At 36.7% G+C, this 18,854-nt stretch overlaps 1 protein-coding gene across 3 annotated transcripts in view; it reads right to left on the bottom strand.

The window, feature by feature from the left end:
* Positions 1 to 18,854, bottom strand: part of RSRC1 (arginine and serine rich coiled-coil 1) — a 150,344-nt gene that overhangs the window by 126,352 nt on the left and 5,138 nt on the right. For all 3 annotated transcript variants that reach the window (XM_068406657.1, XM_068406655.1, XM_068406656.1), the window contains 2 exons: positions 17,246 to 17,440; positions 14,589 to 14,714 (listed from right to left, as the gene is read on the bottom strand). In XM_068406657.1, coding sequence (XP_068262758.1) covers positions 14,589 to 14,714; positions 17,246 to 17,440 — 321 coding nt within the window. The remainder of the gene's footprint in view (positions 1 to 14,588; positions 14,715 to 17,245; positions 17,441 to 18,854) is intronic.

Genomic DNA, 18,854 nt, shown 5'->3' with positions numbered 1-18,854 from the left:
CACAAAGATACCAGCAAGAAGGATTCCTTCCTCTCCTAACTGAATTTCAGAACTGCCACTGCTTAGGTTGAAGAAAAAGCAACCAGGAAAAGTGGGTTGTATGAAACTTCTGTTCCTTTAGATTGTCTAACCCTATAAAAAGACATTTTATATTTTTTTTACGTTCTTTTCAAAAAAAATAATAGAAAAATAATTGAATTCTATATGAACGAATAAGGTAACATATTCTATTAGCAAGAAAATTAATCAGGCTTTGCAATTAGTTTATACACACACATGCAGTTATTCTATTCTTGATACACCTGGAATCTATTTTAAAAAACAAGGGTCCAGCTTACTTTTAGCTCTCTCAATGAATACACCAAATTATTTGTTTCTACATTGTGCAGGCATTAGTGACTCTGCATCTGCTATGACAGGAAGATCTGGAGGTATCACACAGCAACGAAAAAAGGCTGAATTCACTTTCCAGATGGAACCACTGTCCAGGTAATTATTTGTTGTAAATTTGACAACACCTCCAGTATTATCTTAAACAGTCAAGGAACATAAATGAGAGATTTCAAGGTCGAATTTTTCACTTCCCTAGTGCCTCTGAGAAGTTCAAATTAGTTACAGGTAAGTGCTACTCTTCTGTCTCTGTTTGACAAGACCGCTGGTTTAGTTTTTGTGATTGTAAAACATCTAAGATTGAGGCCCCAACCATGGTTTGAGCTTAAAGATGCTATAATATTTATGTATACTTACATCCACAAAGAGATATTAGACAGCTGAACGGAATTACCTAAACAGATGCTTGAAATCAATTTATGCCACAGAACACTGACTGTTCTCATAAACTAAGAACAAAAACCCCAAACCCAACCCAGAGCACTACAGCACCAGCGGTGTCCACAGCAGCCACTCAAACCACCAAGAAGCACCAGCACGGATCCAGAACTGAACCAACAGAAAAACATCTCAACATTTCTCATTCTTCAACACTACCCCAACGTGCAGTACCATTCAGAAGGCTCAAAAAACTGCTTAAAGACAAGATTACAGCATATGCTTGTTCTTGGAAACAAATACCTAATTTAAAAGACTGGAACTATCGAGACAGACTCGATCCACGTGATGAACAGAGGTCTCAAATGACACTTTGGAAACAATACTTAGATGAAAAGCTGTGCGTCTACTTGTACTTGACTGGTAACAAATTAAACCATTACTCTGTGCTCACAATTAAGACAAATGGAAACTTTTTTCTTTAATTCAGTGATAACCAGATATTTTAGGTTTAAATTTTATGAGATGTAAAAAGTTTGAGGTATTCCACCTACACTTTTTCCCACATTAGGTTTATGAAGCATATAAAAAGACTTTTAGAATATCATCTTGTTTTCCCAAATTAAAAAAAAAAAATCTTAACATATTTAATGAAAATAGCCATAACTTTACTATAGGATCAAGCCTCTGAAAATTAAGTCATAAAAGGGCTTTAGAAACTCCTAAAGCGCACACACAAAGCAAAAACGTATCACACCATGCTGGCAAAATCTTTTGAAGACAAAACATAAACAGTTTGTATATTTTATTACTATCTTTCAATACACATTCCATAAATGCAAAGATAATTTTCTAATTTACATGCAAGTTAGATGCATCTTACTTCAAGATTTTGTATTTTACAAACACAGAGTACATAGAGAAAAGCGTGGTCTTTTATTAATATTCTCCTAGATGAATACTAACAGCTTATTTGCTGGAGACTGATGAAGAATACACAGCTGACAGGCTCATAGGATGCAAAATCTACTGGAAGTTGTCACCTATAACCCTCTTGTGTCTTTCCCAAACTCCAACTCTAATGACTAATTAAGAACTCCAAGGAAGGAGTGAGAAAGAAACTCTGAAAATGTCACTTAGTATTCCAAAGAAAACATGTTTTCATCATGGAACCTGCAACGGTAAGATAAAATATTGTAAAATAAAACATATCAAAGAGAGAAACAACAAAATCTGAACTGTTTTTAAAAAATACATAAAGCAAAACTACTTGATTATTATACTTCAAAATGTATTATGACTGTTCTGATCAACTGATGATAGGGATCACAAAATACTTGATATTAGTCCCAATTTAAATGGGTAATAACAATCAATTAAAATGAAATTTCTACATTAGCTATGCCTTCATTTAAGAAGATTCTCAGTTTTACTATGGAATTCTTTTCTAAGCTTTGCTTTTTGTTTAAAACATAAAATAACAAAACCTCAGAAAACCCCAGCAAAACCACAAAATAATTACAGACCAGCACTGCGTGGCCTTCCTGAATCTGCAAGCAGCCTGCAACAGCAGCTATTACGTACTACACTCATCTCAATTTTGAAACCTGAAGGCAAGAATTAAAATGCAAACTGTATTATTTCCATCACTGAGAATATTACCAAAATTATACAGTTAACAAGCTGACTCCAAAAATAAAACACTACCTATTGTGTCCCTCAAGAGCTTCCCAACTCTCTTCCCAACAGCTACGTCACGACTCCCAGAATATTAACACCGTTATGGGGAAGCTGGAGGGGAGGGGACTGGAATACAACAAGATTTTGGAACTGAAAGGTAGTAGCACAGATTAAGCTATGGAAAACTTGCCTGCCACCCCTCTGCCACCTCCACATGCCTCTTCAGCAGTCACTGATGTCTCCACGCCTACAATGCCACCGCTAGCTGCCTGCAGTTCGTTGTGCTGGCAGTTGTTTTACTGCTGTATATTTTTCATGTCTTTCCAACTTTGTTTTTTCCCCACACCTATTGTTTCCTGCTACTAATCAGACTACCAGGTCTTTGGGGCTGAAATGTTATTTTGAATACTCATCGATACTGCAGACAGCACACTAAGAGCTTGATCCCTGTCTGGCTCTTTCCTCTTACAAGTAACATAAGAGTACGTTGACTAACCACAGGCAATCAAGATGTTACCGTTCCTCAGATGAGATGATATCACCTCTAACAATCTATTGTACTTCACAGTTGCAACGTTCTAGAAACTTGGTAACTTTGGATACGAAGCTTCAGCTTCATAAGATGCACCAATCTTGTGATGGTATCAGCTTCCTGTAAGACATGTTCTGAAATAAGGTCAAGACTTCATTGTATTATTCAGATAATTCGATCTTTTTAATTTAGCTGAAGCATGGGAATACTCCATAATTCAGATACTTTACCACAGTCTTCAGGAAAGCTTTCATCAGGATACTCCAGATCTTACTTTATCCTGTTGCCTGATCCACAACATTCAGACTTCTAATGCTCCTTTCAGGCTCGGGGTAACAAGGCATCCAAACAACCCCTAATTACCACCCCTCTGAGTAAGGGGCTCTACTGACTTGGACTCAAGAATAGAGTTGCAATCTAATGCACCTCTGCAGTGTGCAGCTGGAAAACTGTTGATATACTCTGATTTGAGCAAATACTCACTCGTTGGGTCCAGCAGATAGGACAACCAAAGGTGTAAGGTGTGTAAGCATGCAAACTTTGTCTTTATCCTCTAAATCAGATACAACTACGGACTCCATCAGGACAGGTCGCTGTTTTACTCCTCAGTGAGCAGCTGGGCCCTACAACAGCACCAATACACACTCCTTTTTCTGTCTTGAATATTTGTTTATGCAAGTGATCTCAAAGATTACTATTATAAAAGTCTCAAAATTAAAACAACTTTTAAAAATTTGAAGGAGTTCTGCAGCTTTCCTTAAGGATTAGCTTATATTTTAGTTTATGCTACCACAACTCACTTGCTTTAACCCCTTATCTGTTACTTGAGCTTGTATTTCATTAATAAATTATATTTTTTGCTTTTTTTAAAATTAATAACTATTTTCAATCAATCTTATAATTTAACCATCATCTGAACAATTATTTTTTAAACTTGCGTTTTAACGTTAACTTACTAGAACCACGTTTTTTGTAGCAAAAATGGCAAAGCTGACCTTGATTTTATTAGCCTACAATTTGCTCATCGGTGTTTTCTTAAGCTATCTGAATGGCTTATGTACACTGACAACACCCCACAGATGGTTACGATTACGTCCAACAGGACAACGCGCTCCTTGAAAACTTTCACAAACGCTTCCCTAATGGGATGTCACATTAAATCTGACACAGCGAGATAAAATAACCACATCCTAATTATAACGTTTCAAAAAGGTCATTTTCAAATGACGGTCACAACATTTCTGATGTAATTCTTGACAGAACTAGTGCGCTACCATTCATGTAAGGAGTTTTTAAGCAAGCATGATTATTACATAGCTTTCTCCTGCCAGAAGATGTCCTTGAATATACATCGCTGTCAACATCTTGGAAATAGATGCCCCTAACTACAAAACTCTGGTCAACGTCAGAATTCGATTTGACTACTACTTGCTTCCTCTCTTAATGCTTAACGACTAATTCCTCAGAGATACCCTTAAAAGCCCTAAAATGTTGTCCTTGGGTAGAAACTTTCACTCAGCAATCAATCGGAGGCAAATTAGAGGATTGTGTTGAAATGTACTGCGCTGTTTAAGCGAACAAATGAACGAAGAAAGGTAGTATATGGGAACATATGCCGCTGCACTGAAGTTGCTAAAAGGGTCTGTTGGAAGAATATTTGGTTTCCAGTGAAGCTAATATGCTATAAGAAGGGACAGCGATGAAAGAATACCAAGTCATATGGAAATCCAAATATAGTGACAGACACAATTATTTTACTAATTGCTAATGAATACAGTCAAGTGGCTTCAAAAAGCAAAACTTTGCTTGGACTACTTCAGGTTTTGACCTTTGCATGAGCAAATGCATTTCAAACTGAAGCCCACCAAAACTGATTAACGGCGCCAGCCAAGGCCAGCGTGTAGTTGAAGCTTTTTTCCATCTATCACATGGCCCCAAGGATAGTTAAATGAACCTTAAAATGGCTACAAACAGCTCAATGACTACACAGACTCCTGCCAATTAGAAATAATTAGGCAGTCATTTTGGTGGTAAGTCTTTTTAAGTGCATACATAATGATGCAATGATGCTTATTAGCGATCTCATATGAGCTATGCTCAAACAGCCTGGAATAATTATGCAACTATCACAAAGCCTTGCACATCTCTGTACTTCACCTTAATGCATTTAAAAATCCACTTCATTACCTCCAGTAATTAATCCTCCATTAATTGCAGGAAAAGCCCAGTTTACCGTGCTTCGTTTCTAATTATCTTATAAATAGTTATGGTTCTAATTAATGTGTTCATTAAGCTGAATATCTTTCTCAAAGCCATGCTCAGAGCAAAGGTTCTGCTTTTGAGAGAAAAAGCCTAACTAGCCATAAGGCGAGGCCATTTTGGTTGTATTTGCTTTTATTTTAGTATATTCAACCTCCTAATTGGCATTTAAAATCTAATTTGGAAGAACTTCAAGAAGACTATATAGCAGAAAAATAGGAAAAGGATTTTTTTTTTATCCATTCTCCAATCAAGAAGCTTAGAGCTTTAGCAGGAAAACTTTTAGCATATCTTTTTGATATAGACTGGTAACAGATTTTCAGTGCTATGCCACAGATTAATTTAAATTCTATTACAGTTTAGCTTACCCCTGCATGTTTCCATATAAGAGAAGCAAAAACTATAGAAGAAAAATAGTTATCTAACAGTATATGCATCATTTAAAAAAAAAAAACCAACATACTACTGCCCATGCCTTCATTTCTAGGATATAAAACAGCAGCACAGAATTACAAAAAAATTTAAATCAGTTATTTGAGCTCATCATAATATAACCCTTTAAGTCAATGAGCGTTTTCCAGTTTGCCTTCCTAGGGGTTGATATGCTCCTATGAAAACCGCAACTGAAGAATATTTTAAAACAATATTTGTGGATAAGAAAATTCCACATTGAAAGCATATGTTTCACAGTCTTTTGGAGGTATGTAGATATGAATTGGCAGAAAACGTGAAGATTCAAAATTAAAAAATTCTACAAAAGTCCATCCAAAATATTTAAGTTACAGTTAATATTAAGGTATAGATATTAACTTCCTATCTTCTCCTAGATTTCTCAACAAACACTGGCAGCTGCCTATCTGGCTCTTGAAGTACAATTGATTTCTATGGGATAAAATTTGTTTGTACAAAGGTACCAAAAATACCGTACGCAGCAGCTACTGCCCTACTGACGAAGACAGCAATGCCCTGCTAGTGAGCTATGGCTTCAGCTGAAATCTTGGACAAAAGCAGTGATCAAGGAATTCCAGGGCATGTATGCTGATTTATACTGAAGAGTGATCATCTCTAAAAACCAAAACAACAAAAAGATCCTCTAAAGCAAGAGTCATCCCTGCCACAAAGATGGATTTTTGAATGGCATACAGCACAGCTAGGAGCAAAGAACCATGATACCTTGAGAACAATAGCTAAGAAAGGCAGTGGTCCCTGGGTCCTGGCTCCCACAAAGTTGCAGACTAGCTTCCAGCCTCAGAGGCAAGACATTACTGATGAACATCTTATCTCTCTGGTAATTAATTTCTCCCAGGCCCTGATATGTTTCTAGCAACATATTTAACCTCTAGTTTGAGAAAAGCAAAGCATCAGGCACAGCATCCTCAAACGCTGCTGACCCCTGATCCAAGGTGGCCGGTTATAGGAACAAGTCTTGTTAGAACTGCTCCTCATCTAACTTGAATAAAACAACATGAGAGTAATAATACAAAGATAATTGGGAAGAACTATGGTAACCAATCTATTAATACGTGAAGTAAACGTGGCAAAGAATCCGTGGAAGAAACAGTAATCCATCATTAAAACTATCGTGAACAGCGAAGCAGAAATAGGGTTGTCCATGTAATCTCAACCCTGGCACATACAACTTCAGCAAGGTTGACTTGAACAAAATTCAGTTTGAATTTTTGAAATACACAGGGTTGACAGCTACTTGTATCCTATTGTTACAGGGTCACTGTTACTCTTGCTAGGGGTTTTTTTACCTTCTGATGAGTCCTGTAGAAAAGACATAGTAAAACACTTTTGTGGCAAAAAAACATGTTTTTCACCTGCATCTTTTTAAACTAGATACTGTTACTGTCATATGTTATTAGAATTAGAAAGAATGAAAGATGGGAATAAAAGTAAAGGGTAAAATGTTTCTACTAAATTCTACAATTTTGTGTTTCACATTTTGATAATCACATTCTGGAAACTAACACTGGAACAGCAGCAATTTACATAGCAAACAATGATGGTCTTACATTACTGATGCATCTTTAAGACATCTGCTATATGTTGGTTTGCATAGCTGCCTCTAGAAACATGATCTCTGCAGCAAAAAATAATAGATACTATTTCATGGCCAGAGCTTTGGTAGCAGAGAAAAAGACGATTAAAAAAAAAGTAAAAATACACGGTAGTTTAGAATGTAGACACATCGAAATCAAAAAGCCAATTCTCCATTAAGGGGAATCATATTTTTCTTGTCTTCTTGAGTACCTTTTCCCAAACAGAAAACTGAAGCATTAAAAAAAAACCCACACTCACACCCAAAAAAACCCACCAACCTGCAAATACACCCTTTCCCAAAGGGAGAAATAAAAGATTTTAGAAAAATAAGAAGCTAGACTTAAAAGACATTCTGTGTACATAACACCTGGACTGATTTCATTTACATGTAATTAGATTCAATCCCTAGCTCTAAATTAACAGCACTTAGGCATTCATACCTTTTTAAGGCTTTTTCCTTTTTTTTTTAATACCAATGAAAGGCATCAAAGCAACTGTCACTAGCAGCTATCTGGCCTTATTGATAACTTAAGAGCCCTTGGCATTGCCTTCTGAAGTTTAATTTCCCAAAGCGGTCAATTAGATGTCGGTAACGGGCTCATTGGTGGGTTATCGCTCTAGGACATCTTCAGTGCAACTGCTTCACCTCTGTATTTTTTCCAGTATAGTCATGTAGACAAACTGTTAAGTTCCTTTTGAAAAAAGTCAATCGTTGCAGCTAAAAAATATTTGTAGAGACTATTGGTGATACAACCTGTCATGCAACAAGATCCCAAATAAAACCTGCAGGTTTTGATTTATTGGGGGAAAAAGAAGAAATAGGATCCGACGTTATCATACACAGAAAAACTAAAGATCACACTGAGCAAAGGAATCTCAATTTCACCAGTTCTTCCCTGCCCCAAGCCTTTATTTGAAGTTTAATGAAAGAAATCCTACAATATCTTAATTAAATATACATTCCAATGGACCAAAGACTCCAAACTTCCCCTTCCCCACCAGTAAGAAGAGAGATAAACACGTAATATTTACACTGATTCCTTATATAATTATGTGGGTCTGTACCACTAGTTGCATGTGAGTGTGTTAATTTGTGTAGCAAGGACAGAACTAAAAATATCCCAGGCAGCAGATCAAAACTTTAAAAGAACAGTAACTCCAGTAGCTACTACCAGGCAAAAAAAGAAGTAATGAAACATTTTAAAAGAAATATTCTCATTCAATAGCATTGCTTGATTTCTTATAGGACTTTTCTCTGCTTCTCTCTGGAAAATTCTTGGATCCATTGCCAAAGGAGGTATTTCCAAAGCATTTTTATAAATTAAGACAGCTTTCCAACACTGTCTGACAACGTGTGCCCAACCCTGTTCTTCGTAGTTGTCATTTCTTGTTTCCTACAGCAGATGCACAGGAAGAGCCACGTTTGTACCCTCTCCCTTCCCTCGTAGCTATCTCCCTGCTCTGAGTCAATACAGCTATTGTTACTCAGACTTCACTCCCTAATTCCTTCCATCTCATTCCCATCAGACAATAAAACTCATATTGTCTGATGGCTGTAGGATGGTCAATTCAGACAACCTTTACTTTCTTCCCCAAGCCTTTCCTTTGCCCCAGAACAGCTAACATCACCCACGTTAACGCTTATTCCCACAGGCAAGACCTCTACGCAACCACAACCAACTTCAGCTTTAATCCATACAGCTGCATCGTATCTAAATTTAGTCTTTCTTCACAACATTCTTAAAAATCAGTCTTCTAAGTCCACACAACTGCAATTCATCTGTGTGATGATCTTTGCCCATCACTTGAGCCACTCCATTCTCTTTTCTGTTTTCTTTTTCCTTTTTTTTGTGTCATTAATCTCTCCTCTACCTCCTCCTGTTCCTCCATAAACTCCCTGTCTAATTTCCAAGGCCCCTCACACTTTTGCTCTTTGTTTATCTGCCATTATCTCTTCTACTACACATTGCTGCTGACACTAATGTCCACCTCAAAATGCACATCCCTTTTATCTTCCTCTCTCCTAAGAACCTTTATTTTCTTTTCAGGCCAATGCTGTTCTAGAAAAATCTTCCTGAAGTTGTTCGTAATTAAAAGTCTACATTATAATTTATTAGAAGCTATCCATTAGCGTGTGCTAACCAGAACAGACAGATACAGTCTGCAGCTAAAGGGAAGGTTTGAATACAAGTTAGTATAGATTATGTCTTGATCCAACATTGTTATCAGCTGTAAGATCTGATAGGGCAGGGTTTTAATTTGGAAAGACCCTAACACATTAATATTACCATACTAAAATAACACGATGCATGGAAAAAAAGAAACACTAACTGAAGACAGACCCATTCCTATTCACCATTCCAAGCATCGTAAATACAAAAGCATTCACTGATAATACTGTTTAGGTCTTTGGAAAGTCTTATAAACAACATTTCACTGTGTAATATTGACTCTTTACTAAAATACTTGGTAATCATGGTGTGGATTTATTTTTAAGAAGATATTAAAGAAGGAAATTCTCAAAGACAAAAAAAAACCCTCATGCAAAAGCCTGCAAAAAGCTTAAGATCGTCCCCGTACAGTGGCACGCTATAAAGAACACAGGTAAACAACTGATACGTAGCAAGGATTTACAGCTTGCCCCAGCCATGAGTAAGTGTCTGACTGAAGCTCTGACCTTTCTGAGAACACATCAAACCCAACAGCAAGAACCCCTAACTTCAGGGTAAGCATTGCCCAGTGTCGTAGCTCTGTTTGAAGCAGCAACTTCAGTCAACAAGCTGCTTTTTCATACCAAAAACCCACGTCTGTTCCAAACCCACCCATAAGAAGTAGGTCGCCCTGCCACTGGATTGCAATAAGATGCACCCATTTCAATATTAAATCAATTGGACTGGAATAATGGTAAAGAAATAAGATGTAACCATGTACCCACACACACTGGGGAAAAAAAAAAACCACCACCCTGATCAAACACTTCCTTCACTGACAGTCCAAAGGCATCAGTCCCACAAACAGGATTACTCTACACACGGTATTTTCTCTTCTTAGATACATGTAGATGTACTAGCTGTTATTGTGTCAATCTAAGTTGAACTGTGTTAAAGATATTTCAAGGCAGCAGTTTTCAGTTTAATGTAAAGGGAAAAGCCAAGAACACTTGGCAGACAATAAAAACAGACTTGCATATTTAACGGAAATTATAGGGAAATACTCTGTAATCACTGAATTGGATGAAATCAGGGAATAAAGGTTAACGTATTTTGGTTAATTCTATTTAAAGCTACAGGAATTAAAAGATTTGCGTTACAAGTTCTGATCTAAAATAAGTATTTTCATATACCATTAACTTGCAGAACAATTGCAGTGAGAACTCTAAAAATATTAACAAGACTCTATCCACATGGAAATTATACGAAATCCGAGTTTCTCCATTCCAGAGAAGCATAATATTCTAATACGACCTATCCCAATCTTCACCCAGCAATAATTTCAAGATGATATTATTATTCTCATTTCCTTGAATAATATCCATACTCCAGGGCCATTTTCCTTCTCATATTCAATATCATGCATGCTCGTATCAAGATTCCTTTCTTCATATCCTGTCACAGTATCAATCACTGCCTCCTGTCCACTCAATCCACTTTTGATTTATCAGCCGCCGTCTTTCTGGACTCCATAACTCGACCCAAACCATTTTAGCAAGACATTGACAAATAGCACCCAGTATCACATCAACCTGTTCCACTTAGTAAACTAAGAAACAGTAACTGTGACATCTCTGCATAAGTATTCCATTCTATTCCCCAGACTGATGTATATTAATGAGGAGATGGTATTTGAAATGCTCCTTCCACATCAGCATCTAATATGATCAAATTAGGAAATGGGATGATTTATTAAATTTCGTGGAGCTGAAATATTTCTTTATATCACTATATGTGTGGTTTCAGAAAGTGAGCTGTTGCTTTCAATTTTTCTACTGAGGATGTGCCTGCATTTCACAGACGAATTATTGTCTTTAAAAAGATTGCAAGAAGGCGAAATGTTATTAAGCAAATGCTCAGTAAAACAAACTAAATCGGTTTTAAAATTCCTAATTTAATGTAAATCTTGGTTGTTTTGCTGAAATTCAGTTTGTGATCTTATTAAGTCATATTTGCATCGTACTATCTTGCTGTAGGACAGCTTCAAATTTATAGCATTACTAGGAAGCCCCACTTTTTTGACTCTAAAAAAACGCATCTAAAATAAAATAGTGATGATATGCACAAGTTTTCTTATCTTCTAAAATAAAGTACAAAAAATATTTTTAGGTTACAAACAATACCTACTAAAATATTTTTAAAACATGTAACTGTATAAATATAATTTTTCAAATTAAAACTCGCTATTTCAGTATTTTACACAGTTGGAGTTCTGTAAATCATGCACTCAAACAGAACACCTACGTTAGAGAAGTTATTTAAAAAGAATTATATTACAGCCACATATACTCTTACCAACATTTTCACTACCTTGAAAAACAAACTGGCTTAATGTGATGGGGGACTATGGGGACAAAAGACATTATGGGGTACAGAATTTGTGCCATCTGCATGACTTATGCCAAAACCAAATCCAGTGATTTAAAGATACCATGTAATGAATTTTGACTTCCAACATGAAACCAGTTGTCTAGTGTTAGTCCCATTCCCATTGGGGGGAGAAAAAAAATAATCCCTGTTGCTCAAGTCCTGAAGGTACAACAGTAACGTCACAGATACAAGTAGCACAGAGATCATCTTCACTTCACTGCCCAATCCCATACTGCTGCTTTCCAGGTGGGTCAGTAGATTTCACTCCCTGCCACTGGCAATTCAGAAGCTGGAGATAACAAGAAGACTTCAGTGGGTAACACACTCTGCTCCACTAACACAGGGTGGCTGCCCGAGTTACTGCTGATCATTTTATTACCTAATTTACCTAAGTGTTTTCTTCAGTACTTACCTTTAAAAGGTATATGAAAATAAACCCCAAACAAAAAAAATAATGAATTACAGATGCCAAATTGTTATGAGAATTCCACTTCAGCACTACAAATGCATGCATTTTCTAAATGCAGAGAGACAGTATTTGTCTTAACAGCTTTGAATGGATTTTTCTTGTCTGCTTTTTTAATTCGTCTCAACTTCTGGTATCCACAACGACCAACAGCAAGGGCTTCCACCGCTTAATTATGTGATACACAAGAACCATCTCCTTTTGTCTGACCAGGACCTGCCACCAGCAGCCTTAGTTCACTTCACGCCTGCCCCAGGTTTACACTGGAGGAGAAAGGACACACTCATTCCGTAATCATCTTTTCACACCTTTCGTTTGGGGTTTGTTTTTTTTTTTAATACTCCTCCATCCCATTCCCTCTTTCCCCCACGATCTCTTTTCCAGCCTGAAGAATCATAACACACTCAGTCCTCTCAGGAACGCTGCTCATACCTTCGATCGAGTGCACGAGACAGGTTTTGAGACAGCAAAGAAAGGAACTATTCAGCATCGCTACGACTGCCTCAACGCTAACGAACAGGGAGAACACGGGCCTCCAGGAGCAGCTTTCTGCAACCTATTTAACTCTTCTCCAGAAATCAGATTAATCCGTGGCTTCTCAGTGTAACATTACAGCAGAGAGCAGACTTGGAAAAAAATTACAATAAAAGATTCAATGTGTCCTGTTGGGTTTAGTTTGATGCTTTTAACATTTTAGTTTAGTGCTTTTAACATGCCAAAATACTCTTCTGTTATAATGTAGGCTGTTATTTATAAATATTTTCCCTGAAGAACCATGTCTGTGAATAGTAATATCATTTAAAGTGACCTGCAGCTATACCTTTGTAGCTATAGTACTAAAAAGCGACTATATTTTATACATAAAATTTTATACATACAATATTTCCTAGCACAAAAAGAAATAAACAGTAGCCACGTTCTTAAAGTTTTTAGGTGCATAATTTCCTTATATTGCAATGACAATTAACAGCAGTAAATCCCTTGCAAAAGACGACCATTAGACTATGTCTAATGAGATCTGCAATTTATACTTACTACAATAAAACAGAGATCTTTAAATTAGGGTAGCATATTTCCTAATGATGAATAATGAAAAATACTGAAAAACACCTTCATTTTCACCTTATTCTTCTGACATTTCATTGTTTTAAAACTGATTTTGTTATAAAAACAGTGGATATTTACAGGAATATTTCTACACACGGCGCAGTAGCTTATCTGGGGTGTACAGCTCAGATGGTAAGTGTACCCAAAGAGAGATCAGACAGTTGAAATAATCAAATTGCTACTACAAAGGCACTGTAGCAATAAGTGTCCAGGCAACTATTATAATGAACAGCTGTGAATAAGTCATGAGAGAATACAAACAAGAGAAAGTGAAACATTCACATCCTTCAACAACAATTTTTCAACATTTAGAGGTAACAGCTCTACCCATTTGGTATAGGAAAATAACATGTTTTGCTAAATTCTTGGTGCAGGTACACAGAACTACCTGGCTGAAGAGCCGTAAACACATACCAAAAAAGCTTTGATCTGCTTGATACACTCAATAATTAATTTAAATTCAATAGAAAATGCTAACAGTAATTCTGATATAAAGGGATAAACTTTATTTAAACTTTTCAACTGAAAAATACACACACAAAAAAACTGAGCTTTTTTAATTACAGAAGTATGAAGCAATTTTATAATACAATTTGCAACATCTGATTAAGACTTAAATACTTAAATTATGTTTATTATTGAAAATATCCATTTGACACAATCCAATTTATCAAAAATTTCTGCACCATAGATATCTTTAAATATTAAGAAAAATTTGCACAACTAAATACTCATCTCTTTCCAAGGGAACTACAGATGAGAAAATACCAGTTCAGTCCCATCTTCAGGGAGCAGCGTTATGAGTGGGAGTTATGGAAATCAGTAATCAAAAAAAATCCACAAGTTTTTCAGATTATGACAGTTAAATCAAGGTGACTACTAATGTTTTTTGCCCTTGGTCAAATGCAAAATATCTAACTTATCTTCAAAACCAACTGTTCCACCAGTGTAATTTAAAGATTTAGTACATCAAAAGCACAGCATAGAGATTTCAAATTAGGAAGAGTTCCAAGTGACATGTAGTTTAGACGATCACTTGCAACCATTTTTTCTAATATATTGCAAACTCAGAAACTATATGGAGATTCTAAATGAATGTTTAAATAATATAGCAGAAATAATAATTCATTCTCCTAGAAAAGAGTCTTACCTTCTCGTTCTACTTTTTGATCTTGATCTTTGAGACCTGTAGGATTTGCCTCTGCCCCTTGATCGGCTACGACTGCGTTTTCTTCTCGAACCATACGAAGAACTACTGCTTGATCTGTGTCTGCGTCTAAAACAAAACCATGCTATTAGTATGCTACTGCTTCAGGGGAAAAAAAAACCAAAACAACAAACAGGAACCAAAACCCTAACAGTTTACTTAAAAGGGACATACAAACCTGTGGTTTCTGTATTACATTGTTGAAGCCTCAAATACCACTATTACAGTGTAATAAGTAATTCACATACACATGGGCAACGTCTGTCTTAAAGATCTTATATTCTAAAATACACATCCCAAGACAAAAAAAGGGTAGACAGAGAAACAGAAATTAACTGATTTGCCTGAAATCATGCAATAGCTCAAGGGCAAAGCCAGGAACACAACCCAGCTCTCAATGGTTTTCAGTCCCATGACCAGCTCATTGGAACTCACTCCCTCTTTGCCAAATCTAGGGTTGAAGAAACATTTAGAACCTAGAAATACACCATATGGGATAAGGACTACAACTCCAGTACTAAAAATGAAATTCACAACATGTTAACTTCTGCATTGCTACTCTATACAATTATTATTTCCAGTCATACTATGTACAGACGTAAAATGTAAACACAAAAATGTATTTTAAATTATGCATACCTAAAAATATTTTATGTGTATATATAACCTTACAGATTTGTTATCTCAGCTTTCATAACGCACAGTCTTTGTTCTGAGCCAATGTAGACAGACCTCCCACCTTTTTTTTTTTTTTTAGTACTATTAGTAATCAAATAATCAGTGTTAATGTATTCCGTTTGAGCTTGGAAGTTTTCTCCTGAGTTCAGTCAGAAGTCAGAAAGGTATCTTCCCTTTCCCCTCCCACCCAGCCTCCCCGTTTCATTTATTCAAAGAACAAATACACATAGGAGAAAGGCAAAAGAACAGATAATAAATACATAAATTAAACCAACTAATCCCAAAACTGGAGGGAGGGATACCTTCCAAGTCTTAACCTTAAAATTTCCTCTCCGTCTCCATCTCCCTAACAGCTAACTGAATAACAATGGCAATCCTTATGAAAGCCTCCATATTTTTGGCCTTTATTATGTTTGACTAATATTAAAATACACCACCACACAGAAACACTTCTGTAATTCAGGATGCAGCTAATGTGATATGTGCTTGTCTGGCACAAGGGAACAGTCGCTCTATTACGTACAAGCAGTGCTGCACCAGTCCAAACTGGAAAAGATATCCAAGTTAACTGCCAAAGAACAGGTCTTCATCTGAAAAAGGAATGCAACGCTCCTGCTAAAGGAAGATGAAGAACAGTAATCCTAGAGATTGCTGCTTTTGATTCTTAAGGGTCAGGGATAAATCCAGCAGGATCCCAGCGTGTAACAGTGACTTAACTGCCAGAAGCAAATGCCCTAAACTAAGGGCAAAGCAAAGGTGCCAGCCAGATCCTAGAAACAGACACTTTCGTCTTTTCTGGATTCAATTTAAGTCAACTGGTCTTCATCCAGACTCTAATCTCCCTTCGAGCTCTGTTTTTATCTGCGAGATAGCCATGCCTGCACTGGACTAAAGAGATTCATAAAGCAGCATGTCATCAGCATACTGTTGGCATCGAAGCCCATGTCATCTCACTGTGTCCCCCAAGGGCTCTATGTAGATGCTGAGCAGGAACAAAAAAAAGGGGGGATGGAAATAAACAAATAAGAAACTCCCCACAACCAGCCAGCTTGCCCCTCATTGACACACCCTTCTGCCAGCTGAAGAAAGGTTTGTCAGGAGCCCTTTCTAAAATATTTACAGTGCAACTAGAAACAATGAGTATCTTCCAGCTCCACTTACTAATAAATTGACCACCACCGGTTCAGTTTGACTGCAGGATCACCACAAGTCAGACTAAGACACAACCAGGATATCCAAAACAGTCAGGTACTGAAAGGAGCCTCTTATGAAGAAAACATAATGTTGGGTCAAGAAAAATTTGATAGATATAGCCACATGATCTGTGTTCTAAACACCTGGCTGACTACTGTATTCTGTACACATAAAAAAATGCAAAAATAATGGTGAAAAGTAGCTGTTACAGCAAATTTATAGACCTACTAAAAAGCTCCCCAGGTCTTTCTATTGAGAAAGGCTACCTTGTTGTCTGGAAAGACCAAGACCTACCTGGTTTATTACAACAGAAAAAAGTAACACAGAATAGTCTGGAACTAGTTGAATGAAACTACTTCTCAAACTAGCATTAATATATGAACTACTATATTTCAAAAAAGATACTAGAAATTCATTATTTAGAAGGAGGAGAAAGGAAAAGTTGTTGATTGCGTTTTGTTTTAATAAGGAATTTACCTCTGGATCTGCATCTTGGAAGGGGAAGGTGTTTTAGGTTTTTTGGTGGTGGTGGTGGTAGTTTTGTTTTTTTTCTTTAAATGTAAGTGAAAATATTGCCACATCTTCCAAGATTCAGAGCAAACTTTGCTATAAAATTCCAGCCTAGAACTGACTACACATCGGATTCAAACACTTCTACTTCCTGCCATAATATAAAAGAGCTCGATCTGTAAACAACCACAACAGACAGGAAATTACTAGAAATGCACCTTTTCTCATAAGAATGTGAGCGAGACTGGAGATCTCGAGACCGCGACCTTGACCTTGATTTCCTTCCAGATTTTTTATGGCTGTATGTTCTGCTGTCCGAGGAGCTACTTGAAGACGAACGCCTGCGGTGTTTCTTTTTCCTTCTGCTTCTGTTCTCTTCTTCTGTGTCCGAGGAGCGACGTCCCATTTTTAAACTACATAAAAACAAAAATTCTAAACTGTAAGAAAGTCTCACGTCTACATTACCTTGTTATATATACTTAAAAAATATTTAGTGTGTGAGCATATATAAACAAACATATCATTATACCATTTAAAAAGTTGTCAAAAAATGCAAACCAAGATTTTAATCTAAGGCGTCAACAAATTCATGTTACCAAGTAACTTGAAATTTACAGTCAGCAAAGTTGAATTAATTTATTATGGTATCAAATATTTTGTTGTAAATTTTCACAAAAGATACTTCGCAACCATTTTATGCACTGATAAAATCATTTTACATCAGAACATATTTTCATTTTAGCTTATTTTTACATTTTTGCCTTAGATATTAATTTTTCAGAAATTTGGGGAGTCATGTGTAAGATACTTCTAATATCTGATATTACACTTTAAGATGCGACGCAGTGAGTAGTACAGCGTCTTTAATATGTTTAATTTACAGTTATAAATGAAGATCCATAATACTTACACAATCAATAGAATGCAGTCTATTGATTTCAGCTACTCATGTGACTCAATGTGTTTTTAGGTTGTGCAATTAAAATAATGTACATTTTTGTCCTACTTGTCATAATCAAAACATGAGTTGAGAAAAAAATTCTAGAAAGTCATTTTTAAATTAATTTAAACTAGAGTTAGGTTGATTTTGGTTCTCAGTTTAAATCCACTCAACTTTAAACTACTTTGTCTTTAACCAACACTGAAATATTACAGGTCCCCATATTTCTAGCATAAACAGGTTGAGCTTGTTCATTTTCTGGATACAAACTTTTGCCTTTCCTCACACCTTTTGTCACCTAGGCAGCAGACCCTAAACTCCCAGGTAGGGACTGAAAACAGAACAAAAGAAATTCACCATTCAGTACGTTTATGCTTAAATTCACAGAAGTTTTACATGCAAATACAAGTCTTGATTGTGCTAGGCCTTGATCTAGGCCTTTCGGTCAAAATGTATGATTGAACAAAAGAGTTTAACAGACAAAGTCTCTTAAACCTACATTTTCACCCTCACGTTCCCAAGACAGCTAAAACTGTTTCACACACAATCATACTTGCTACACACCTACGCTGATATACCTGAACACCCTGAAGGTGACCTTATTGCAGTCTACAACTACCTGAAGGGAGGTTGGAGTGGAGTGGGAGTCGGCCTCTTCTCCCAGGCAATTAGCGACAGGACAAGAGGAAACAGCCTCAAGCTTCGCCAGGGGAGGTTCAGGTTGGACATCAGGAAGCATTTCTTCTCAGCAAGGGTCATTAGACATTGGAAGGGGCTGCCCAGGGAGGTGGTGGAGTCACCATCTCTGGAGGGGTTTAAGAAAAGCCTGGACATGGCACTTAGTGCCCTGGTCTAGTTGCCATGGTGGTGTCAGGGCAATGGTTGGA

Source organism: Nyctibius grandis, chromosome 8, assembly GCF_013368605.1.
Source record: "Nyctibius grandis isolate bNycGra1 chromosome 8, bNycGra1.pri, whole genome shotgun sequence".
Classification (NCBI taxonomy): Eukaryota; Metazoa; Chordata; class Aves; order Nyctibiiformes; family Nyctibiidae; genus Nyctibius; species Nyctibius grandis.
This window is presented reverse-complemented; position numbering and strand designations above follow the sequence as displayed.